This window comes from Microcebus murinus, chromosome 7 (genome assembly GCF_040939455.1).
Source record: "Microcebus murinus isolate Inina chromosome 7, M.murinus_Inina_mat1.0, whole genome shotgun sequence".
NCBI lineage: Eukaryota > Metazoa > Chordata > Mammalia > Primates > Cheirogaleidae > Microcebus > Microcebus murinus.
Window position 1 is genome coordinate 59,489,309 of NC_134110.1, and position 26,050 is coordinate 59,515,358.

The 26,050-nt window shown below is 36.0% G+C and overlaps 1 protein-coding gene across 1 annotated transcript in view; it reads right to left on the reverse strand.

Annotated features, from left to right (window-relative positions):
• Positions 1 to 6,751: 6,751 nt before the first annotated feature.
• FZD6 (frizzled class receptor 6) overlaps positions 6,752 to 26,050 on the reverse strand; it is a 36,635-nt gene continuing 17,336 nt past the window's right edge. Inside the window, exons 3-7 of the mRNA XM_012784309.2 lie at positions 19,796 to 19,992; positions 13,809 to 14,826; positions 11,310 to 11,458; positions 9,659 to 10,087; positions 6,752 to 8,361 (exon numbers count right to left, since the gene is read on the reverse strand). Of these exons, the coding sequence (XP_012639763.2) occupies positions 8,193 to 8,361; positions 9,659 to 10,087; positions 11,310 to 11,458; positions 13,809 to 14,826; positions 19,796 to 19,992 (1,962 nt within the window). The 3' untranslated portion in view covers positions 6,752 to 8,192. The remainder of the gene's footprint in view (positions 8,362 to 9,658; positions 10,088 to 11,309; positions 11,459 to 13,808; positions 14,827 to 19,795; positions 19,993 to 26,050) is intronic.

The following is a 26,050-nucleotide window of genomic DNA, read 5'->3' on the forward strand; positions in this document are numbered from 1 at the left end:
CCAAAGTGTCACCATTAACTAGATAGGCACTTAGCAGATTTTCTTTTTTAAAAAAAGATTTCTTAATTACATCATGTGATATATTAATAGATTCTCCTTATAAAAAATTAAATATGACAGATCAGGCTAAAGTGTGCTTTGATCACCTACAATGCTGATGCCCTCAACAGAGATAATCAATGCTCCTGCATTTTCTTCTCCTTTGCATTTGCATACATATATGTAACCACAGAAAACATGTATTGTTCTGTGGGGTGTTAACACACATGGTATTATTGTGCATTTAGATACATGTATATGTAACAGAAAATACATGGTATGATTCTGTGGGGTGGGGGGTGTTTACATATGTGTTGATGTGTTGTTATTCTGTAAGTATAATTTTGCAACTTTTTTTATTTTTTTGCACTTAAAAATCCCTTGGAAGGCCATCATTCAGTGCAAGATTTCATACTGTTTAACTGCTAATTCCTTAAATGTACTTACTCTTTGTAAGTGTGAATTCAGGATCTTCTATCACCCTATAATTTGTGGATTAGAGACAAGATGTTTTTACATTGTGTTTGGTCTCTTCAGAGGGTCTAGCTTCTGTCCTGCCTCAAATCCCTGAGACACCCTCCTCGCAGTTTTAGATGTGTTGAACACCACTTCTGTGATCTTTGCTTTCATAAAAGAACACTTTTGAGGGGCTCGGTGTCTGTGCGGTAAGTCTGGAAAGCCCAGAATCTGAGAACCTTCGACAAAGAGGCAGTGATGGCTGTCCGTCAAGGAAACACAGTCCTCCTGTTTTGTCTTACTGTATTTTTTATTTGCCCACAGCCAGCCAACATGGCCAGCTCTAGAAACACAGAGGGCCATTCTTCTTCATGTGGAGCTGTACTAATGGAGGTGGCAGTTAAGAGGCTGGAAATGCCAGCAGGGGTTTTGCCAGTGGTCAACTGTGTTTACATGCCTAGAGGTTTCTGTTTTAGGAACGTTTTCATGGGGGCCACTGGACTGGCCATTAGGAAGGACTAAAACCACTAGGGAAGCCCTTAGTTTGCTGCTGAATTTTTCTAGATAGTGTGGAGTCTATATACTCATATTTATTTATTTCCTGGCAGCAAAACTAATTAGATCCTGGAATAGGCCCCTAAGGAAATAAACTCACAAACTAGGCAGTTTTACCCTAGTTAGCACTTTGGAAAAAAGATGAAGACGATATTAATATATTTCATTTCCTTCTGACTTTAGAAATTTTTTTTCTTAATCTCTATTGATTTTTTGTCTTTCCTCTCAACATATTCTAAATGTAATAGTATAATAGTATATTTATAAATACAGGTGTTAAATGTAGGGTTTAACAGACTTTTTACACTAGTTATGTTAAAACACAGTATAAGTGAAAACAAAAATGTAGGAAATATTTTAAGTGTGTCTAATGTATTTAATAAATGATGAACTATGACATGCTTTTGGAAAATAATTTATTCAAAAAGCTGAGAGGTTTCTATCAAGACTTAAGTAGGTTCACTCTCCCTCACATTTTCCTTTTATGGTAGAAAATTAGAAAACCTACTCTTCAAAATTTTTCCTTGTTTTCCCTTTTTTCCTTCTAGGGATGGAAAATAAAAACCTCAGAATTGGGCTACTAAATTTACTCATCTTGGCAATAATTTTCCATTTATTTTTACTTCTAAGTAGTATTTACCACTAGACGTTTTTCTTTCCTTTCACTTCACTGTATTTCTTTTCATAGTGCTCCCTTTGGGTTCCCCCCTCCAGTAATATTCACAGTGAACTTTACTATAGCACTGCCCACTGCCTTTTAGCTCCGGGACCCAGTGTCTTTGATAATTTTGGATTAGCTTTTTAATCTTTTCTTGCTTCCTTTGTGGACACATTGCAACTGTGAGTTAAAGTTTCTTTTGCACTTGACAGATCACAGAGACCACTATCCAAGCCTTTGGCATCTGGAATTTAAGTCTTTGACTTGTGCTGTGTGGGCAGTGAGGTATTAAAGATTATGCTTTCCATGCAGAAAAGTAACAGTGGGGCTTCTTGTGGTTACTGCAAATTACACCTTTCATTTCCTGAGAGCACCAGCCCTGCCTTGGCAATGTTCAAACTTTCCAGCATAGTACCTGGAAGTGCACACCATCAGTCCATTTCTGAGAAGATGAGAGTAAGGAAGCACAGAAACTGTGATTTTGATGATGGGTGGCAATTAGGATCCATTTTTGGTCTTGTTTTACCAGGAAAGTTTAGGGAGGATCCCTTTAGAACCATGAATAGCAAAGCAGTGATGGATTCCAACCGGTACTCTGCGTCTTTTTGAAAGAAGGCATTCCATAAAATTCTGTTGAGTGTAGCAGACTTTCAAAGTGAGAGTTTGTGGCAGACTTTACTGCTGTTGGGTTTAGCTGCACACTGCTCAAAACAACCTTGTTACTGTAAATGTAAATATATTCTGTAATTTAAGTCAATTTTCTTAGTTGAAAAATGCTATGTAATTCTTAAGAAAATTAATGTCACCTCTTCTGAGACAGCAGGCTGCTGTTTTATTTTGAATTAGATGATGCTTTTGAAGTTTGCTATTGAAAATACTTCTAAAATTCACATTTACTGATTACAAATATTATGTCCAGGGTAGACAAATCATTTAGAATATGTAGACAAAAATATAAATTTTTATCCTAAAACACTAACAAATCAAATCTAGCAGTACATTAAATGATACATCATGATCCAGTCAAGTTATTCAAAGAACTAAAGGATGGTATTGTATTAGGAAAGTTATTTAACACATCACATTAGTAGACTGAAATGCTGGCCCATGGCTCACTAAACCATTTTAGTTTCTTCTCCCTGCCGGCAGACATCTAGACTACATTTCTCAGCCTCCCTTGCTGTTAGGTATGGATTTGTGCCTGAGTTCTGGCAAATGGAATGTAGCTGGAAATGTGTGTCACTTCCAACTCTGGCCCATGAAACTTTTTCCTGTGCAATAATGTACTCTGTCTCTTTCTCTATGAGAGACATGACAGCGCTACAAGATGGAACTGGTGGTTGCTTCAACTTGGAAGACTACCTCAAGAACATTTGCACCTGTCACACAAATGATAAGTTTCTTAAGCTATCAAGATTTAGAGGATTGTTACAGCAATTAGCCGCATACTAATCCTGATTGCAAAAGGCATTTGATAATACCTTTTGATAATTCTTAAAAAATTAATTAATACCTTTTGATAATTCTTAAAAAATTATAAAATGGAATAGGATTCTTTTTTTTTTTTTTTTTTGAGACAGTGTCTCACTTTGCCCAGGCTAGAGTGAGTGCCATGGCATCAGCCTAGCTCACAGCAACCTCAAACTCCTGGGTTCAAGTGATCCTACTGCCTCAGCCTCCTGAGTAGCTGGGACTACAGGCATGGGCCACCATGCCCGGTTAATTTTTTCTATATATATTAGTTGGCCAATTAATTTCTTTCTATTTGAGGATTCTTTATTAATTAAAAATACCTATCTTATATCAAATACCAACATTGTTCTTCCAATGAAGTACTATAGGATTTTTTTTTTTTTAGACAGATCCTCCTGCCTCAAATAGGGCCCAGCATGATGGCTCATGCCTGTGGGAGGCTGAGGCAGGAGGACTGCTTGAGCCTAGGAGTTTGAGGCTGCAGAGAACTATGATCATGCCATTGCACTATAGCCTGGGTGACAGAAAAAAAAAATTGTTCTCTCTCTCTCTCTCTCTCTCTCTCACACACACACACACACACACACACACACACACACACACACACACAAAATAACTGGCTAGAAGTTCTAGCTAATAGATGAGAAATGAAATTACCATTATTTAAGATAAAAAGATCACCTACCTAGAAAATCTAGGAAAAATCAATTGCAAATTATTAGAGTGACTAAGGGACTTTAATAAACTCATCTGCTACAAAATAGCAGAAAACTACAAAAACTAATGTTTTATATATGACCTTTAAAATATAAATGATATATTTTCAAATACAATATATATAAAAGAATCATAGGACAGACTATAACAAAGACATAAAAATTGCTCTGTGAAATTAAAAAATGATAGGCAAAACAAAAATTCAATAGAAATTTAAAAAATAAGTTTGATAAATTTTCTAAAAGAAGAAAAATTCAAAGACAGGAGAGCTGAGAAAATTAAAGGATCCATCCAGGAAGTTCAATATCTAACTAAAAGGAGTTGTAGTGAGAAAAAGCAAGCAGGAGGAAAAAAATTACTACACATAATTAAAGAGCACTGAATTGAATGACTGAACTAAACGATTAAACTTAAGCCCATGCTTTATTCAGATCTCCTTAGTTTTTATTGAATGTGCTTTTTCTTTTCCATGATACTACATTACATTTAGTTGTCATATTTTCTTCGGCTCCTCTTGCTGTGACACTTTCTCAGACTTTCCTTGTTTTTGATGATTTTTGACTACTTTTGAGGAATACTGGGGAGGTATTTTGTATGTTTATCTGTTGGGATTTACCTGGTATTTCCCTCCGACTAGAGTGAGGTTGAGTTTGGGGAAGATCACATAGGTAATCTGTCATCTTCATCATATCATACCAAAGGTGCATAATCTCAACACACACTGTTGATGTTGACCTTGATTGCCTTCTGAGTAGTGAGTTAACTCAGGCTGAGGTAGTATCTGTCAGACTTCTCCACACACCCTTATACTGTATTCGTTGTAAGAAAGCCTCTATGTGCTGCCCAGAAATATGAAGTGGAGTTTTGCTCCACATTGAGAGCAGATTATCTACATAAACCAATTGGATAAATACCTAGGAGTGCGATTGCTGGGTCATATGGTAAGGCGTTTAGCTGTGTAAGAAACTGCCAAACTGTCTTCTAAAGTGGCTGTACCATTGTGCATTCCTACCAGCAGTGAATGAGTTCCTGTTGCTCTGCATTCTCACTGAAAATTGGTGTTGTTTGCTTTTTGGATTTTAACTATTTTAATAGGTGTGTAGTACCTTATTGTTTTGCTTGCAGATATTGTTAAATTATATGATGTGTGTCTGGTAATTCAGGAGTAGCTGTGGATCTTTTTCTCTTCATTTATTTTTTTTTATTTCAGCACATTATGGGGGTACAAATGTTTAGGTTACCCGTGCCTTATCTCCTCTTTTCCCCCCGGAGTCAGAGCTTCAAGCGTGTCCATCCCTCAGTGTGCATCGTACTCATTATGTATGTACACATCCATCTCCTCCTCCCTCTTCATCTGCTCGATGCCCAATAAATGTTATTCGTATATGTCCACTTAGGTGCCGATCAGTTAATACCAATTTGCTGGTGAGTATATGTGGTGCTTATTTTTCCATGCTTGTGATACTTCACTTAGTAGAATGGGTTCCAGCTCTATTCAGGAAACTACAAGAAGTGCTTTATCACTGTTGTTTCTTATAGCTGAATAGTACTCCATGGTATACCACATTTTATTAATCCACTCATGTATTGATGGGCACTTGGGTTGTTTTCAGATCTTTGCAATTGTGAATTGTGCTGCTATAAACATTTGAGTGCAGGTGTCTTTTTTTATAGAGTGTCCTTTGTTCTTTTGGGTAGATGCCCAATAATGGGATTACTGGATCAAATGGTAGACCTTGTTCATTTTTTGATGAGCAAAAAAGTTGTCTTTTTGGCATGTCTGAGTGTTTGATTATATGATTGGCACTGTATTTTAAAAAGTACTTGTAGAGTATATAAAATAACATTTTCTTCCTCGGAGAGTTTCATTTGCCTCTGTCTGGTGCCTGAGCGTATCACTACTAGTCCACATCTACCTTCATCGAATTTCAAGGTTTGAGCTTTTTCTAGTCCACCTAGATAACTTGAAGCAGGGTTGCTTTATTTACAGTTCAAACTTACTCCTAGGATTCAACCCTTTGAGGTAACAATTCTAAGGGTAGGATGGTTGCAGACTTCCCTCCCCTTATCCTCCAGACCTTTGAGGCTATGAATAGCACTGGTCAACTTCTCAGCTGCCTTTTCCAAATAATCAAATGCTCCAGGAGCAAAAGAGTTTCCAAATGCTGAGCTTAGCAGTATGAATTTCTGTCTTCTTTCAAATCTCAACCTGCCAATTCCTCCCTATAAAAAAATGTTTAGGAGATGATATTGTTTCATTTCATCCATGTATTTCAGTTTAATTTTGGGGGAGGTTTGTCTAAATTACCTAGTCCACTGTCAGGAGTCAAAGCAGGATCCTGGGTTCCCTTTGCTTCACTGTCCACCCCTCAAACCCGAGGTCTTCCAGTGGCTTTAAAAAGGTATAGTAAATATGGCTGTATAATTTATACTTTTAAGAAACTGTGACAAAAAACAAAGTCCTAGCCGGGCGCGGTGGCTCACGCCTGTAATCCTAGCACTCTGGGAGGCTGAGGCGGGTGGATTGCTCAAGGTCAGGAGTTCAAAACCAGCCTGAGCGAGACCCCGTCTCTACCATAAAAATAGAAAGAAATTAATTGGCCAACTAATATAAATCAGCCGGGCATGGTGGCTCGTGCCTGTAGTCCCAGCTACTTGGGAGGCTGAGGCAGGAGGATCGCTAGAGCCCAGGAGTTTGAGGTTGCTGTGAGCTAGGCTGACGCCACGGCACTCACTCTAGCCTAGGCAAGAAAGTGAGACTCTGTCTCAAAAAAAAAAAAACAACACAAAGTCCTATCTTCTCCTTCCCTAGTTAAAGAGAAGCTCCTTACTTTTTAGTCATGAAATTACTTATCTGAAAAATTATACTACTACTTGGGCCAAGACTACTATAACTAACCACATAATACTCCAAAATCTTTTATACAAAGAAAATTTTATTAATGAAAACATAACACAAAACAGTTTTTATATATAAAGTTATCTGCTTAAAAATGTGGAAAAGTTAATATTTACAACATTTTCCATACAGTACATGATAATTTTCTTTTTACGCTGTAACAGAAAGTAGAAAAAAAAAACAAAAACAAAAAGCAAGATACTAGATAGAGAAAAAGCCCAAAGTGTCAAAAGACCTTGTTCAAGGAATAATACTTAATGGGAAACAAAATTAAGAAAATTCATTAATATTTAAAAGTATGCTGTACAAAATACATACTGTTTTGTTTATCAGGACTACATTTTTTTTTCTATTTCATTGGCACTAATATTGGTATCACACTTTTGAATGTTCAGCAAAATCCTATTGAGCTGCAGAAATAAATTCTACATAATGTTTGAGAAAGATATTGTATAATACAAAGTGTTGTAGTATTATTCTAAAAAAAAAAAGTCAAAACAAAGGAAAAGTATAATAAACTGTAAGTGGTTATAATACAATCTTGGGTGGTTATGAAACATTAAAAAAAGGAAATCAATTGCACTTGGCTTAATTTACAAAAGACTAACATTTCATCTACTAATCCTTCAGGACATTTTATTTTTAAAATGCAGAAGAATCAGTGAGCAGCACAATAACATTCGACATTGGACACTTCCAGTAAGCACCTTTTTTCAGCTGCATAATCTGTGAAATTCCTAAAACATTAAGACTTTATAAAATTCACACATGTTGGATGGTAAGGTAGGAGTAAAAAGGATTTTAAAATTGAATTCCTATTATACAATCTTTTGGTGTGTCAAATATTTTTTATACTTATCAAAGAATACTATTTTCCAATTTTCTTAGAAATTCAGTGTAAAAGCCAACAAAGCAGGGTAAAATATCAGAGTAACATAATAAAAATATTTGAGATTTTCCAGGATTTCCCCAAAAAGTTCAAATACATATAAGCTTATTTTCAAATATATAAAAAAAGATATAATGATAAGTTTTAAATACTTCAGCAAAGAAAAATCTTGATTTTATATCAAAAAAGTAAAATAGTATAGTATATCTTAAAATACTTTTAACAAGAGCAGAATTTTCATAAATAGAAAAAATTCCTCTAAGTGTCTCATCCCACACAATTTAAAAAATATTATTAACCTACACATTTCTGTTTTCAGGTATGCTGCTGTCATTAACCTTTGTGTGAAATCAATGGTATTATTCATGAAATCTATTTTTCCAGTATAATAGTAGGCCATGCAGCTTTAAGTGCAAAAGAAGGTAACAGTGATTCTTACAACACAGTGCATTGGTCATCTCCAGTGTAACGCAAATTTGATTCTAAGCAACAGGATAAAATGTTTTTCAAGTATCTGAATGACTACCACCTCCCTGTTCTTTTCTCACTCCTGAAACTGAGTGGACAAGCAGAGATGTGGAACCTTTGAGGCTGCTTGGCTCTGAAGAACTGGGAACCTGCAAATTGTTGTTCTGCACCAGACCAGTTTCAGCAATGTTACTCTTCGGACTTACCCTAGGCAAAAGAAAAAAAGTTGACATACATACATCCACAAGCACAAATATACCAGTTGTCCTTAGAATTACTACCCATTTTTCATGAGTTTTACCCCCAACCAGTGTCCACCTTTATCAGAGGATAATTAAGCAAAACTCTTTTGGTATACTTAACACTTCAAAGACAATTTTTTTAAACACAATTTTTGCTGACTTCAGAAAATTCATCAAGCACTACCCATTGTTGGGCTAAGTAAGCATGGTATCTTGTGAGGAATACAATTAATAAGGCAGGATTTCTGCCCTCAGTTTAGCAAATATTTTATTGATTTTCCACCATGGTGTATAAGAGGTTGGGAACACAAATGTAGTGGAGGATAAAAGCATGTATCTAATTAAAATCCAGATATATGAAAGCTGACAAAGGAACACACATAGAGGGTACACTTAGCCTAATTTGAGAGGGCTAGGTAAGATAGCCTTTGGACCTTAATCATTTCACAGCATTCTGGTTAATTTGATGTTTACATGTATTTTGGTTACCTATGAGCACTTGGGAAAATTCATTAAAGATAATGTCAATATCCTTTCATGTTCAGAAAATAGAATAATTTTAGGCCGGGCACAGTGGCTCACGCCTATAATCCTAGCACTCTGGGAGGCCAAGGCAGGTGGATCGTTTGAGCTAGGGAGTTCGAGACAAGCCTGAGCAAGAGCAAGACCTTTCTCTACTAAAAATAGGAAGAAATTGGCTGGACGACTAACAATATATATATAAAAAAAATTAGCCGGGCATGGTGGCACATGCCTGTAGTCCCAGCTACTTGGGAGGCTGAGGCAGGGTGATTGCTTGAGCCCAGGAGTTTGAGGTTGCTGTGAGCTAGGCTGATGCCACAACACCCTAGTCTGGGCAACAGAGTGAGACTCTTGTCTCCAAAAAATAAAAAAAAGAAAAGAATTTTATACTTATTTGTTTAAAATGACACTTTTTAGACAGTATCATAATTTAGTATTAATTAAAACTTAGCCCATATTTCAGATGAATCGCAAACATTTACCTAAATGTACAAGCAACTCTTTACAATTACCATAGACATGAACATTACTTTCGTACTTGAACAATGTATATTAAGGCTCGTTTCAAAGCTAAGAATGAAACTATTAAATAGCACATTTATAGGATGAACCCAAACTCCCTTGGGTTAAACGTATAGATATATCATAAAATGCTCTCTTTCCAGATGTTATGCTTTAATAAGAAATGCATAATGCAGTATTTAAAATAGTGATTTTTAGATGACAAAGTTAAATCTTACCTTCCTTCGCTCTGAGCACTTTCAGACATGCTGTTCCTGTCGTTCACACTGCCTGCCTGGCCTTTCCTGTCGGCCTGTTCCCCAGAGAGTTTGGAGCTGGATGCTGCTGGGAAGGCAGGTTCACCACAGTCCTGTTCTCTTAACTTGGGCGTGCTGGCTCTGTCTGCTCTCACCTCTCTCACTGACGTTTCTGGAGAGGTTTGGATTTCTGTCATAGTTTCTTGTCCTAAGTAATCATGGTTAGTGATTGCTACTGCAGAAGTGCCGTGATTTGTGGTAGCTCCGGTGCTGGTCCCCATGGATTTGGAAATGACCTTCAGCTTGTGTGAACTTGGTTTGTAGTGCTTCTTTTTGTGCTTAACTTTAGAATTGTGCTTTAAGAAAAACTCACATGACTCCTGTAGCACTCTTCGACTTTCACTGATTGGACTGTAACAAAAATCCAAGAGAGGATTTGATCAATACATTTTAAGTGTTGTAGCAGAAACCATAACAAAATCACATATCTTTTGCCAAAAATCCTCATTCATTAAAGTTAAAAATTCTATGACTTATATTATTTATAAAATCTGGGATTATAAATACCATGATACAAGTAGATATCCATAAAGTAAAATCTTTTATACATATACACTCTTAGTTGCTTTTGTCAGCATAAATAGTAAACTGGTAATAAATAGGCAAAAATCAAAGGATAAGGACAAGGAAAGTCAAATCAGCTTAGAGTAAGGGACTAGGTGTATTTGTATCATATGTAAATATGTCAAATAGAAAAGTAAACCAGAAGAAAAATATAGAATATAATTATTTTTGTTTAAATGTATTAATAATTGTTTTCTAACATTAAAGTTAGCAGTTACATTGATGTTAGCATGAGTATATAAATATAGGATAGACACACAATAATAGTACAAAATAAAGTCCTGTTAAATGCAATTCTTCAGACTTCAAAAACTTATTTGTGAAAAGGTCTACAGTTCTGAAATTTGTACCACAAAGAGTTCACTAATCAAATCAATGGGAAACAATTTTTAAAAACTCTATAGTACATTGTATCCAATATATATAACTAAAATGAACTATTCATTCATAAATATAAATCTTTATTGTTATAGAATACTCCATAAGTTTGAATTTTTACCATCTCAGGCAAGGCAAATAAGTGAAATTTTAGGTCAGACTGTATGTAATAAAATTTAAACATAGAAAATAACAACACATCACTTACATTTGAATCACACTTTTAGATTTCCTTACATATATTTGATCTCATTTCATCTTTTATCATTGATAAAAAGGATAAAATTTTTTAAAAAAAGGATAAAATTATTTAAAATTTTGCACCCAAAATAATGAACCCAATGGTAGCAGTAATAATATTGGATATATAATAAATCATGGAAATAAAATGTACATTTCACAAATCTTTCATTCTTATTTCAAATAGAATAGTATATGTCAAAGACTATTACAGCAAATGCCAAAATAAAGCAAGTTTCTTCATAAAAAGATTTCCAAACTTCACTTGGCTCATCAAATTGAAATAATAGTTGATATAATGAAACTCCAATACAGTGATGACTTGAATAGGTGCTTGGTATTTTGATCTATTTATTTTAAAACAATGTCAGATAATTCAATAGGTTCTTACTCTCTCTTGCGATTTCGTTTAAAAAATCCAGCCCATTCTGTACATGTCTTTTTGCTTCCAACCCAGAAGACAGCAGAGATACCAACAATTAAAGTCATAAGGTATTTTATCATAAATAAAGCCAATTCTGGTCGAGCATCTGTTTTTGCCTACAAAGAAAGAGTGAATTTTCAGTGAGACATTTAAATGGAAAGAAAAGTCTGTATTGCCTATGTATAATTTGAGCAAAAATGATAAATCTTCAACTGTTTTATCATAAAAGATTTGAAATATCATAATAAAATGAATATTGCTTTAAGTGAAACACTTTTTCCCCCCTAAGTTCTAAACAAAGAGACTTTATCTGTATATCAAAATGTCTAGAAAGGGAAAAGTACTGAACTATTAAATATATTTAGAAACAATCTCCTAAATCTTCACAATTTCCTGGTATTTTTTCCATATAGGTACAGCAGCCTCTAACAACTGGTATTAATAAAATATTTGCCTCCAAATATTTACCTATTTTCCTTCCCTATAATCTACCACAAAAATACATTTAAACTCATAAAAATGACACATATTTTACAGTCTTTATGCACTATTAATGTTTATATGTTATAAAAACTTGGCTGGTTAGAGTAAAATAAATATCAGTAAAATGTGAAAATGTAGAAATTTCATAAAAATTCAATTATACTTTTCTTTTAAGCATGAAGTTTCAAATAACTATTTTTAAAAGCTGCACAAGTGTCAAAATATTATATATTCTGCATATCTTGCTTTTTGCACTTACTGTTTCTTCGAGACCATTCTCTATCAATACAAATAGAGCTCTTCATTATTCTTAAAAGGCTGTTCCATTGTGTGGATGAACCATAACTTATTCAACCACTCCTATTAATAGATTTACTTCCAACGTATTGCCATTTGCAAATAATGCTGCAGTGACCATCTTTCTCACATTTGTGAGCAGATCTGTCTATAAATTCCCAGAAGGGCAGGATCAATAGGTATGTGCATTTTAAATTTGATATGTATTGTCAAATTGCTTTCCACAGAAGGTTGAACTAGTTGAAACTCTTAACAGCAAAGTCTGAGAATGTGTATTTTGCCAGTTTCACCAATGCAGTGGTTATAAAACCTTTAGATGTTTGCCATGTCATAAACAGAAATATTTTAATTTATATTTTCTTACTGTAACATTTTCCACATTTAAGAACAGTATTTTTATTTTCTGTGAACCCTCTTTCTTTCCTTTTCTCATTTTTATATCAGATTGTTTGGTTTTGTTCCTACTGGTCTGTAGAAACTCTTTATAAAGAAATTAGCCCTTCAACTATGATGTGACATGCAAATAAACGTTCCCAGTTGGTCTTTGACTTTGATTATGGGTTTTTTTGCTTTACCATGCAGAATCTTGAAAAAAAATTTTAATCAAATTAGAAATATTTTCTTACATATTTACTGAATTTTATATCATACTTATAAAGTCCTTCTCTACTTGAAGATTATAGTTTTCTCATTCTATCGTCTAATATTTTATAGTTTCTTACATGATTACATGCAATATAATTTTTAAAAACCATAGATCTTCAGCTTTTTAGCAGTATGTAACAGTTGTCCCCTGCCCCCTTGCCAAAAAGACTGAGTATTGTAGAAGACATTTAATATAACAGGATCATGTTAAGACACAGCTCTTTTATTAAGTGGTTAGTAAAAATAAGACTATGGATAATAGACTATGGACAATGTGTAAGGCAAGTAGAACTATTACTTGCCCCACATATCAGTATAAAAAATAGGTTCCACCATGTTATACAGCAGTAACTTTCTAGAATATAAATTATGTAAAATAATTGAGTCCTCAGTTGCTTGATTTGATAACACTGATGGTAGCACTCATGTTCCATACAGTTAAAACATATTTCCAATTAAAAAAACTTCAACTAAAATGCTTTAAATTTTATTTTCAGAAGTTTACCATTATATTGATCATAAACATCAGAAACAAAGAAACTATATTTTGTTTCAATAGTCTCTTTTTCAGTTAAAAAATTACAGAATGAGTTAGCAAAAAATCAATTCTGTTTTTATAAGTATAGTTTATACAAAATGTTATATGATCAAATTAAATATACTCAAATAAGGGTTTTTTCCTACTACCTGAAGAATTAAAAACAATCACCAGTTCAGTAGAAATTACTTCTCTTTTTCTCCCTATGAGAAGGCTGTTCATCTGACTCTGTTTTTCATTACTACTAATCTGCTTTTGCAACTCAATTTAATTTTTACAAGAATAAAGGAGGTACTTTACTATTGTAACTGAAGCTAAAGCTTGAGGAAAAAACTCTTGGGACATTTATGCCAGTTTCAACTGATGTGTAGGAAATAATTCCCTATGTCTGTTGGATTTTCTCACCTGAAATCTAATTTTATGTCTATGACTAATGCAAGTATATTTCTAGGGAACATTTTCTATGTTAAAAGTAGTGACATAATCCAAATGATAACTTTTACCTGATAAGGACATGGGATATGGTACTGACGACAATGATCAGAGACCCACGTTATCTCCCAGGTAATCCTGTTCACTTGCTCATAGACGTAACATCCAAGAAGTATCACTAATGGCACAAGATACAGGCCACTGAAGACTCCAATTCGAATCATAAATTTCTTTAGTTTTTCTTGGTTCCGGCCATCATGTTGTATGACTTGTCGAACGTGATTTAAGGAAATAATGCCAGCTAAAAGAAGAGACAGCCCAACAAACACACAAAGGCACAGTGGCAAGAGTACAAAGTATCGAGAAGCATCTAGGTCATAAAGGCCAACAAAGCAAACTCCACTAATGTTGTCTCCTTCAACTTTGTTCATAGCAAGAAGCATAACAGTCAGAAAGCCTGGTATTCCCCATGCCACAGCATGAAACCACACTGCTTTTTGTTCAATGGCTTCACAACTCCATTTTCTTCCTGCAGCTAAGAACCAAGTAATGGTAAGAATCACCCACCACACAGTGCCAGCCATTGTAAAAAAATACAAAAACATAAACAAAACAGTGCAAGCCTTATTTTGAGAACCTAGAACAACTGTGTCACCAAGTTCTAGCTTATCATCTGCCTTATTGCAGGCTGTGCTATTGCCTAGCAAAAATCCAATAAAGTACATAAGTGATACAATGCTGTAACAGACAGAGTAATATATAATGGGTCTCTCTGGGTATCTGAATCTTTTAACATCAATTAAAAAAGTAAGGAATGTGAAAAGAGTTGCACAAAGACAAAATATTGAAACTATTCCAATAAAACTTTTTGCAAACTCTAGCTCATCACTTTTAAAATACATGTTGGGGCATGGAGGTGCACATTGATCAATTCCCAGAAACTTATAGCCTTGTCCCCCAGAAGTCTTAAGATGCCTTGGACACCAAAATCCAATGTCTCTTTGGACTTGTTCTGTTTTCTTCTGAGGACCAAGAAACTCTGTGTGTGGATCAAAAGTTACAGGAACAGTCTCATCACAGTTTTGTAATCTGTAAAGATTATAAAAATTAAATATATGAAGTTAACACTTTTGATTCACTATTTTAATACTATGCTTTCTAACTATAAAATATTACCCTATGCATTCATACCTGATGGGAAGACATACAAACCTAAATGGATTACAGGTTAGAGATGAGTAGAAATTTTTGAAGTTGACTAAAAACTTGTGGCTGTTAATGAACCCTAACACAATAATGTATATTAATTACAAGGCAGGTAAACATGAAAATTCACTTATTTGGAAAACAATCAATTAATGATTTCAAAATAGTTTCTGCTTTTAAGACTCAATATTTAAGAATGAATTTATCTTAATTGGCAGCCTCCAGACAAAAAAGTGCTGGCTTGTCTGTTTATAGTACATGAAATATAAGTCTTAGAGAATTTTTATTTTCTAATGCCCATAAGAAAAATAAAAACATATGACTAAGGTGATAGCAGTTACAACAAGTGGAATGAGATCCTTCTTGATTAATAGGGTACAGTTCAAGTTTTTAAAGAAGGGCAACAATACCACCCAAGAGGTGGGCTAACAATCAGCTGAACACACATCACCATTGTGTTTCAGTGTGGCTGGTTGCCTCCCTTGTTCATGGATAGACCTGAGTGGTACACAGGTATGTTTCTGTCTTGTGCAGAACTTTATCACTCAGTTGAGTTTGAATATACCAGTATTGTACCAGAATATACCAGGAGGATCTACATGGTTTATAAAGTAGTAGAAGTTTTTAAGAAAGCATTTTAAATATACCTTAGATAACAACAGAGAATATATGTCCATAAAATGAAATATGCAAAATCATGTATCTACCAGCTTTATTAAAACATAGTATTATGTCAGTTTTGCTTTATATCTTTTAAAGTAAAGCAACAGAACATTACAAATACATGTGGAACCCCTTTCTGGTCTTATTCCTTTTCCTCTCCTCAGAAGTATTCATTATTATAAATTCAGTTTTTATTCTCAAGCATTTAAAAAATATTTTTACTATCGTTTTTTAATAACCATAACCTTACATATCATTGTTTCACAGGTTTTGAACTTTATATAAATGACACCATGCTGTATATATCATGTTGTAACTTCCATTTTTAACTCAACACTATGTTTTTTAGATTTATCCATGTTGGCAGATGTGGGTCAACTGCATTCATTTTATCAACTGTATGGTAGTATGCCAGAGTGTAAGTATATCACGATTTATTAATTGTTCTTCTATGATGGGCTTTTAGACTTTTTCCCATTTAAAATTAGAAATAATCTACAATCAATATTCTTGTACATGACTCCTTGTTTGTATAAGTTTCTACACAAAGGGATCGTAGGGTAGGATTGTAGGATATACATATTAGCATCTGCATCTTTATTACATTTCACTCAATTTATTATATATCTTTATTATATGTCACTCAATTTATTATATATAACTCAAGTCTTCCTAAAAATGATCATGCATCTACCAGAAGCATGTGAATTCCACAAAGGTTCTATAGTTTCTCCAGCCTAGAAATAAAAAAATCAAAAAGCTAGCCAGCTTCCTCTCCCCATTACTATATGAGGTCTCACTGTATCAGCAGACTATTTAAAATTACAAACCCCCATAATATAAAGAATGAGGGGGAAAGTAATCAAGACTGATGTGCAAAAGGTGAGTGAACTGATAATGTTCATTCATGAGTCAACTGTGCCTAAAATCCTATTTTCTCCAAATATACTCTAACTGCAAATGATCTAGCCAACCAGTATTTACCATGTTTATTCGCTATCACAGAAAGATCCAGATGGAAAAAATATTTCTTTTAAGAGAAAATAAGTATATGCCTGAGACTTATCTTTTCCCCTATGGAGATGGGGGTCTCCCTATGTTACTCAGGCTAGTATCAAACTCCTGGGCTTAAGAGATCTAGCTGGATCTACAGACATGTGCCACTGAATAGCTGGATCTACAGACATGTGCCACTGCACCTAGCTTACACCTGAGATTTTTATATCCAATAAAGACCAGTTACTTTGCCGAAATATTACACTAACATTGGTCTGAAGGTATATGTAAAAAGTATAATTAGCATTTTGGCCTCACCACAGAATATTTCATGTTATAAAAACATCTGTTAAGCACTTTTGCATCATTTTTATTTTGAACTGCACTTATTAATGTAAAAATCTGTCACAGTTGAGAGGGTGAGGTGTGGAAAGGCCTGATGATAAATCATATCAGTTTTATACACGGATACAAATTTAATATAGGAATACAGTTTAATACAGGACTTAAATAATTTTTTAAAAGATTTTACTTCCCAATTCAATGTATCAAGCATTCTTAAACATGAAATAAATTTGACTTAATTATTAAAAAAGTAAAAGTATGCTTTCATGAAAGCAAGGCAGGTGTACCTTTGAAGGGAAAAAGTTGGACTATCATAATAAATACAGGAAAATGAGTAAAAGAAAAACAGTATAACAGAAGACAATAAGATTCCATAGATGCTCAGGTGGCATAGTGGATAGGTACTGCCATGGGAAAAGAGTAAGAAAAGGAAAGGGAAGAAGTGCAACTGGTCATTATAAGAGGGATTAATCTAGTGGCAAGCTACCAGAGGATGGCTGGAGCCAGAGCTGAAGAGAAAGCCCAGTTTGCCACAAAACTCCTCACCTACAAAAGTGTGCCTGTGCTCTGACAAGCTGAGGAACCTATAGGCCTCAAAGAATGAATGCACCTTTTTACTTTACTTTCAAAGCAAAGGCAGTGCCGCCCTAATGTATGCCATAACCACACCAGAATTATTATTTTTTAAAGATGGGGTCTCACTATGTTGCCTACGTTGACCTCAAAATCTGGGCTTAAGCAATCCTCCTCCTCAGCCTCTCGAGTAGCTGGAACTACAGGTGTGAACCACTACACCCGGCCCAGAATTATTCTCATGTGCAATTGAATCAATTAACATTTTACAAAGGGATGTTTATGGATTTGCTTTATATCAGTGAGATTCAGTTTAATACGCAGTTTAAATAATTTAAAACAATAGATTCTACTCCCCAATTCCATGTATTGAGCATTCTCAAACATGAAATAAATGTGATTTATTATTAAAAAAAAGTATTATTTTACCAAAAAAAAAAAAAATCAAACTACAAAGATCAAACTCCAAATGAGCTGGGAATTACTGCATAGTTGCTAGTGTAAATTTTTTTGAGTTATAACCTCCTCTGCTCTGACACTGAGTAGGCAATTCCATAAGAAGGAGCACATATTTCTCCACAGGTCTTACCATCTTCTAATACAAATATAACTTATTTATTTCATCTTCTTGTTCTTCCCACTATAAGATCCACAACAGCGGGAATTTTTGCCTGTTATAGCTCTAGTGTCTAGAACAGTCCTGGCACATGGTAAGAGTGCAATAAAAATTTGTTAAATGAGTCACCAGTTTTTGCTATCACCTTCCTTGGTGAGTTGGCCAAAGACAAGCCATTGATACTCTGGCTTCTCAGCTCCTTAACATCCTCATCTCCAATGACTATCCCCCACATAACTCTGGTCACCTGTAACCCTGCCACAACTTGCCACAACCTGTAAGTGTACAAAAATAACTCAGGGCCAGGTGCAGAGGCTCATATCTGTAATCCCAGCACACTGGGAGGCTGAGGTAGGAAGAGAGGCCAGTAGTTAGAGACCAGCCTGATCATTAAAAAAAAAAAAAAAAAAAAAAAAAAAAAATCAAGCATTCTGCTCTTGGTCTGCTAACTCCTATCTTTGTGGCTCACTTATTAAAACATTCTCAGTATGCTTTTTTTTTTTTTTTTTTTTTTTTTTTAAAGAGACAGGGTCTTGCTCTATTGACCAGGCTAGAGTGCAGTGGCCCGATCAAAGCTCACTGTAATCATGAACTCCTGAGCTCAAGCGATCCCTGTGCCTCTGCCTCCTGAGGAGCTGGCATGCTCCACCATACCTATTTCTTTTTTTTAGAGACAGGGTCTTGTTATGTTGCCCAGGCTGGTCTCAAACTCCTAGGCTCAAGGGAACCTCCTCCTTTGGCAACACCTGACACATTCTCTGACTTGACACACGTCTCTTCTGGACACAAATTTCCAATTTTCTTAGTTCAGTTGTGACCACATAACTGACAATCTTGCCAACGGGAATGAAAATGCAAAAGGTATGATACTTCCAGTTTGAGGTAGTCAAGAAAAGGTGTGGGGGGTTCTCTACCATCTCTCCCCCCCATCTGCACAGCTGTCAGAGTTGCACAAGCAGCGTGGACTCCTAAAAGGAACTGCCAAGGAGCACTGCCCCACCTCAGTAGACTGAGATGTGAGTGCCAAGCTCCATACAGAAGCTGACAGGATCATGCTACCCATTCCTATCTTAAATACCTGAAGACCTTCTCATTGCTTTTAGCATAAAAACATGCAAGATGAGCCCTGAATGGTCTGCTGCTTCTCTCTCCTTATCTTACACCACATTCTTTCTTACTCTCATTACTCCAGCCACATGGGCTTTTTAATTCTGTGAATATGCCAACTGCCCTCATGTCACATGGTCTCCGAATAAGCTATTCCCATTACCAAAAATCTCTTCCCTCCTCTCCTTGCCTAATTATCTCTGTCTTACCCTTCACACTTTAGCTCAATAGCCATTTCCTTCCCTTTCCTCCACTTTAGGTCAAAGGCACCATACCTCCCCTTTGTTGTATCTACCACAGTGGTAATTCTGCATTTATTTGATGAGTATCTGTCTGTCCCACCTTACTGTAAGTTCCCTGAGAGCAAGAACCACATCTCTTTTTTGCTCACCTTTGTGTCGGCAATAATTTACCACCACAATGCCTGGCACAAATTAAGTATGCAATAAAAATTTACTGAATTAAATAATGAAAGCCTGTTGCTAATATTCTGAAGAGCTAATGCCAATATTAAAATACCACGAATAGCTTTCTGTGAGAAACATAATTTACCTGTCACATTCAAGTTCCTCAGGCCATTGGATCCCAAAAGTGTCAACTATTTCCTTGCAATCAGAATATACTTTCTCACAAAATTTACGACAAGGTTGAACCACATGAATTTGCTCTGTGCAGGTTGGTACAAAAGCTTTGCAAAGGAAAGTTTCAACATTTGGTGAACATTCCAGATTTGCAAGAGGAAGAAAATGCTATTAAGAAAAAATAGAAAGATAAGGTTAGAAAACATTTTAATAACAAATGAATAAAATTAGTTCACTTAATGCTTTTATACTCTAAAAGAATCTTTAAATCTCCCTCTATCAGACTAATGAACCCTTCATACACAGTGAAATACCATTATTTTATGCAATTATACATTTTTCCAGAAGCCATGGATCGCTCCAGTGAAATAACTCGTCAGAGTCACCAATAAACTCCACACTGTCACATCTGATGGTATATTCTAAGTCTTCCTTCTACCTAACTTTTAACAAACCACTGACACAGTGAATCCTATCTTCCTCTTTAGGTATTTTTTACACTTGTCTTCTAGGACATGAATTCTCCTGGATTTTTATCTAGCTCACTGGCTGTTCCTTTTCTGATGCTCTTCCGTTTCCCAATTCAAAGTATTGAAATGCTCCAGAGCTCAGGCCCCAGACCTCTTCTCTATCTACACTCACTGCTCAGAGGAAACTTGTCCGACCCTAATGCTCCAGTGACTCCTAGACTTGAATGAACATCTGCTTCCTGGCATCTCAAACCAACGTATCCAAAACACAACTCAGTTCCACTGCATCCCTATCCCCAAACACCCTCTCAGTCTTCCCGATCTCAGTAAATGATGCCATCCTCACCAAGTTGCTCAGCACAAGAATCTTAAGATTCATGCTTTACTCCTGCCTTCTTCCACCCCATTTCCAATCCATTAGCAAATCCTGTTGGCTTTCCCTTCAGAATATATTCCAAATCTGACCATTTCCCACTATTACCACTCAGTCTAAGCCACTGTATCTCTCGCCTAGACTACTGAAATGGTCTCCTAACAGGTCTATTTCCCACTCTTGCTAATCTTACAGTCAATTTTCCATATCAATCTATACTCTTTCCAATGTGATTCTTTAAAATGTAAGTTTATCCTTGTTCAAAGACTTCAATAAAATAAATTCCAAAGTCTTTACCAACTTCTGGGAGGCCTTAAATTTCTTGGCCCCTGACTATGTCTCCAATTTCATTTCCTACACTCTTTCTCTTTTTCACTCCATTGCCACTAAAGGGGACTTTTGCTTCTCATCATTCCACATATATTTCTGCCTCAAAATCTTTGCATTTGCTGTTCCCCTCAGCTTTACTCCCAGACAGCCAACATGGCTTATGTCCTCATTTACTTGTGTCTCCATTCAACCATCACATCAGAGAGGCAATCTCTGCTCACCCTGTCCAAAAATTATCCTGTCATTCTCTATCCCATTACTCTGGTTTATATTTCTTTTAAGCCCTTATCACTATCTGACATTATACATTAGTTTATTTAGTTTCTGCCTTTACCACTAGAATGTAAATTCCATGACAGAAGTGACTTTGTCTATTTTGTTCACTGTTATATCACCGGTGCCTAAAACAGTGTCTGCTACACAGCAATTTCTCTATAAATATTTATAGAATAAATGAATGACTTTCCAAAACAATGAATGAACAATGACACGTCAATAAAAAATTTCAAAGTGTAAAGATAACACAAATGTTTCCAGAGGAGGGAAAAAAAACTCTGGACATCTGCAAAGATAAAATATGTGATAATATCAGATGCTAGAAGACAATGAAAAAATAACTATAAAATTCTGAAGGAAAATTACTTACTTTTTTTTTTGAGACAGAGTCTTGTTCTGTTGCCTGGGATAGAGTGCCATGGAGTGAGCCTAGCTCACAGCAACCTCCAACTCCTCAAGCAATCCTCCTGCCTCAGCCTCCCAAGTAGCTAGGACTACAGGCATATGCCACCATGCCTGGCTAACTTTTTATATGTATTTTTAGTTGTCCAGTTAATTTCTTTCTATTTTTAGTAGAAATTAATTGCTCAGGTTGGTCTCGAACTCTTGACCTTGAGTGATCCGCCCGCCTCGGCCTCCCACTATTTTTTTTTAAACAATTGTTTAATTTTTTATTTTTTAGAGTCTCTGTCACCCAGGCTGGAAAAGCACAGTGACATGATCATAGCTCAATGCAGCCTTGAACTGCCGGGCTCAAGGGAAGTCATCCTCCTGACTTAGCCTCCCTAGTAGCTAGACTACAGGCACCCACCACCACACACAGCTGATGAACAAAAATTACTCTCAACCTAGGAGTCTATACCCAGCCAAACATTTAATTGAGGGTAAAATAATGACATTTGGGGCCCTGTAAAGAATAAGAAAGTTTAACTTTCGAGCATCCCTTTTTAGGAAGCAACTAGAAGATACACTATTCCTGAAACATACTGAAGGAATATATAAATAAGCCAGAAAGGGAAATTATATGGGACCCTGGAATTAGTTGACTCAATACTGGAGGATGGCAAGAGAAATCCTCAGCATGACAACTAAGAATCTAGTCCAGAAAGCAATCAGAACATACTTGACAGAAGGACAAATGGCTGAAAGAGAAAGTTCTCCAGAAGACGGAAGTGAGGGATCAGAATTTATGGAATATGATACTTTGATCATCTGGGAAAATTGCTGCTAGTTGTCTGAAAAGTCTGTTAGCACATCTGAAAAAAGCTATAGGTACATAAAAAACAAATCAAATGGGGAAAATGCAATTAACTGCACTAACTGTTGGGGGGGAAGGTATTATAGAATAAATATGATCAAAGTACACCACTTCACTCAGCAGTGAGCAATATTTAATAATCCTAGCAATGCTACCACCGACTACTGATTTAACCAAAAATTGTATTAGGAGGTAAAATTGTATTAGGAAAAGTAGTAAAGTGGCAGAGTAAGAGAAATGAATGGATCAACTACCAGGATAACAGGAAAAACTAAACAGATACTGCCTGAAGTTCAAATTGATGAATCAATAAATGACAGAATAAGCATATTAGAATACGGTTTACATACATACCAGAAGAACACCTAAAAGAGTTCAAAGTGGCAGCCTCTGAGGAGCAGGACTGGGATGGCAATGCAGGTTGGGCAAGGACTATTGTGTTTCTGTTATAAGCCTTCTAGTACTAAGGGCCTTTTTTTCTCAGCTTTATTCAGGTAAGACTGACATCTGTCAAACTGAATTATGTACAAAACGTACATTTTGGTAAGTTTTGAAATCATTACCACAATTAAGGTAATATCCATCACCACCAAAAGTTTCCTCTTGCTTCTTTGTAATTCCTCCCTCTTCCACCCTCTTCTTCATCTCCTCAGTAACCTCTGACCACCGATCTGCTTTCTGTCACTACAGAGTAGTATTTTCTATAATTTTATATAAGTGGAAAGCAGAAGCCAGAATGAAAGAATCACTCAACATTATTATTTTGGGATTCATCCATATTATTCCACATATCAATAGTTAGTTCCTTTTAATTGCTGAGTAGTATCTGTTTATCTATTCACTAGTTAATGGACAGTCTGAACAGCTCATGGGACATCTTAGTGCAAATATCTACTACTAGGAGATTAAATAAACAAAGCTATGCAGGTGAGAGACCTTAGGTTAAGGATATGAATTAGAAAGTCATCAGTATAAGAATGGTTATTGAAATAACTGATTGAAATAACCTGAAGAAAACGTAGGAGCATAAGAGAAGAAAATTCTGATTCAAGGGGAATGAGCTGAATCTACACAGCTGTGGTCCATGCCTATTAGGGATCTGGCTGCAAAGCTTTGCCACCACACCCCATAACCCTCATCCCATAACCCTCACCCCCACCCCACCCATGGAAAAATTATCTTCCATGAAACTCAGGAAGCAGGGAGGTGGGGGCGGGGGCACACAGCAGGAGGTGAGCAGTGGGCCAGCGAAGCTTCATCAGCATTTACAACTGCTACCCACTGCAGGTATCACTGCCTGAGCTTGTCCTCCCTCCACCCCCTTCAATGAAACTGGTCCCTGGTGCCAAAAAGGCGAGGGACTGCTACTATATATATTAGCATCTCCTTCCTTTCCAGATGCCATTGAAATGAGAGAAAAGGTTTAAAAATTAAAAAAAAAAAATCCATAGAAGCATTTAAAAAAAAAAAAACAAGGGAAATTTTCATGAGTGAACTATCAACTTTCAGAAATTTCTGGAAGAAGGAATGAGTTCTTTCAGCAGTATGGCCAACTAAGTATCTCCTGCCACAACACATTCAGGTTCTGGATAAATTGCAACAAACATACTTTAAAATGCATTGCTGAGCACTGTATATGCTGCATAAAATCACCTTAAAATATATAAAGCAAAAAGCAACAAAACTACAAGGAGAAATGTATGATTCCGTGGTAATGAGAAATATCAATACATCTTTCTTAGTAAATGAAAGGTCAAGCAGACAAATTAATAAGTAAATATAAGATTTGATTAAAGCACTGCAATGAATAAGTCCTATTTAAAGGGCACACACAGAAACCACACCCAACAATTAGATGGTAGCTTTGGAGGATGTTGGGCCAGTGGAAAGTTCACCCTGTCCTGATGGGGCACAATGTGACTGAGCGAAGACAGGGCTGCCACAGTTGGTACACTGTATCTCTCTTATTTGAATGATGTCTGACCCTCTGCCACCTAACAGGAATTTGTTGGAGAGCAAACAGCACAGTATTTTAAAAATTTCCTCTATCCTGAGAAGAATGCCCAGACAGTGGGAGAATCCTCCTGTGAGACTAAGGTGAGAGAAGGGGAGTCATGGACAACTGGTAGCATTTACTTCTTTGTTGATTTTCCCCCAAAAAACCTAGTTCCTAAATTTTTTGAGTGTCAGGTAATCAGATCCTTTCAGGGAAAGAATTAAAATGCACTGTGTTGCCGGGCGCGGTGGCTCACGCCTGTAATCCTAGCACTCTGGGAGGCTGAGGCGGGCGGATTGCTCAAGGTCAGGAGTTCAAAACCAGCCTGAGTGAGACCCCCCGTCTCTACCATAAAAACAGAAAGAAATTAATTGGCCAGCCAATATATATATCATATAAAAATCAGCCGGGCATGGTGACTCATGCCTGCAGTCCCAGCTACTCGTGAGGCTGAGGCAGGAGGATCGCTTGAGCCCAGGAGTTTGAGGTTGCTGTGAGCTAGGCTGACGCCACGGCACTCACTCTAGCCTAGGCAAGAAAGCGGAAAAAAAAAAAAAAATGCACTGTGTTTAGCTGTAACTCAGAAGCCATTCTGCAATAGCCATGATAAACTGATGGTCAGCACTTAAGAACTAATGGTCCAGTTCAAAGGCAGGCAAAATGAAAATAATACATGTACTTTTGCTATACAAAAACAATTTTCTTTTCTTACAGGGCAAACATGACAAGTCACTTCCCTCGTTTAATTCTTCTACAGTGCCAACGATGCTTAATGCAATAATGCTGATGTTCCTGTACTGTGTAAAGGATAAACTGAATGGTGAAAACTCAAATACTTTCAGAGGCCAGAGAAGTAAATTCAAGACAATAGGAAGTAGTTGGGTAGTAGCTGCTACTCAATTCCAGCAGACTATTATTTGCAAATATGGACAAAGAATTATCAAGTATATCAATTTTTCACAAGAAAAAACCTAGATTTTTGTGTGAACTCACCCAAATTTTAGATTGTAACACTTTAATATATACATTTAAAACACTGTGTAGGACAAACAAACAAACATCTTCAGGTCAGATCTAGCATGGGCCACCAACTTCAAGTTCTGTTACAGCCTAACAGACTTAAAGAATTTCAGGTTCCGAAGGGACCTGAGAGAACCTTTAAGTTAATTATTTTCAAGTGCCTGTGCATACACCTATGTACATTTTGCCAAGCAACATTTTCTTTAGATAGGAGGTTACAAAGAAGCTCAATATACTAAAAAATAAAGGCATGGCCTATCTGGTGGAAAAGGAAGCCCTCCCTGCTGAGATACCTCGCATAGCTCCCTTTAACTACCATGACCTCAATATACCTCCAGAGATCACAGTTTGACAACCACTGACCTGATACAAACTCTCAGCTCACACATGAGAAAATTGATGCCAATTTCTTATATAAATTGTTACTGAAATTCTAAAATCTGTCCTCGATTAGAATCTAGGTGTTCTTATTCTTAATCAAATGCTACTCTTACCAATATTAC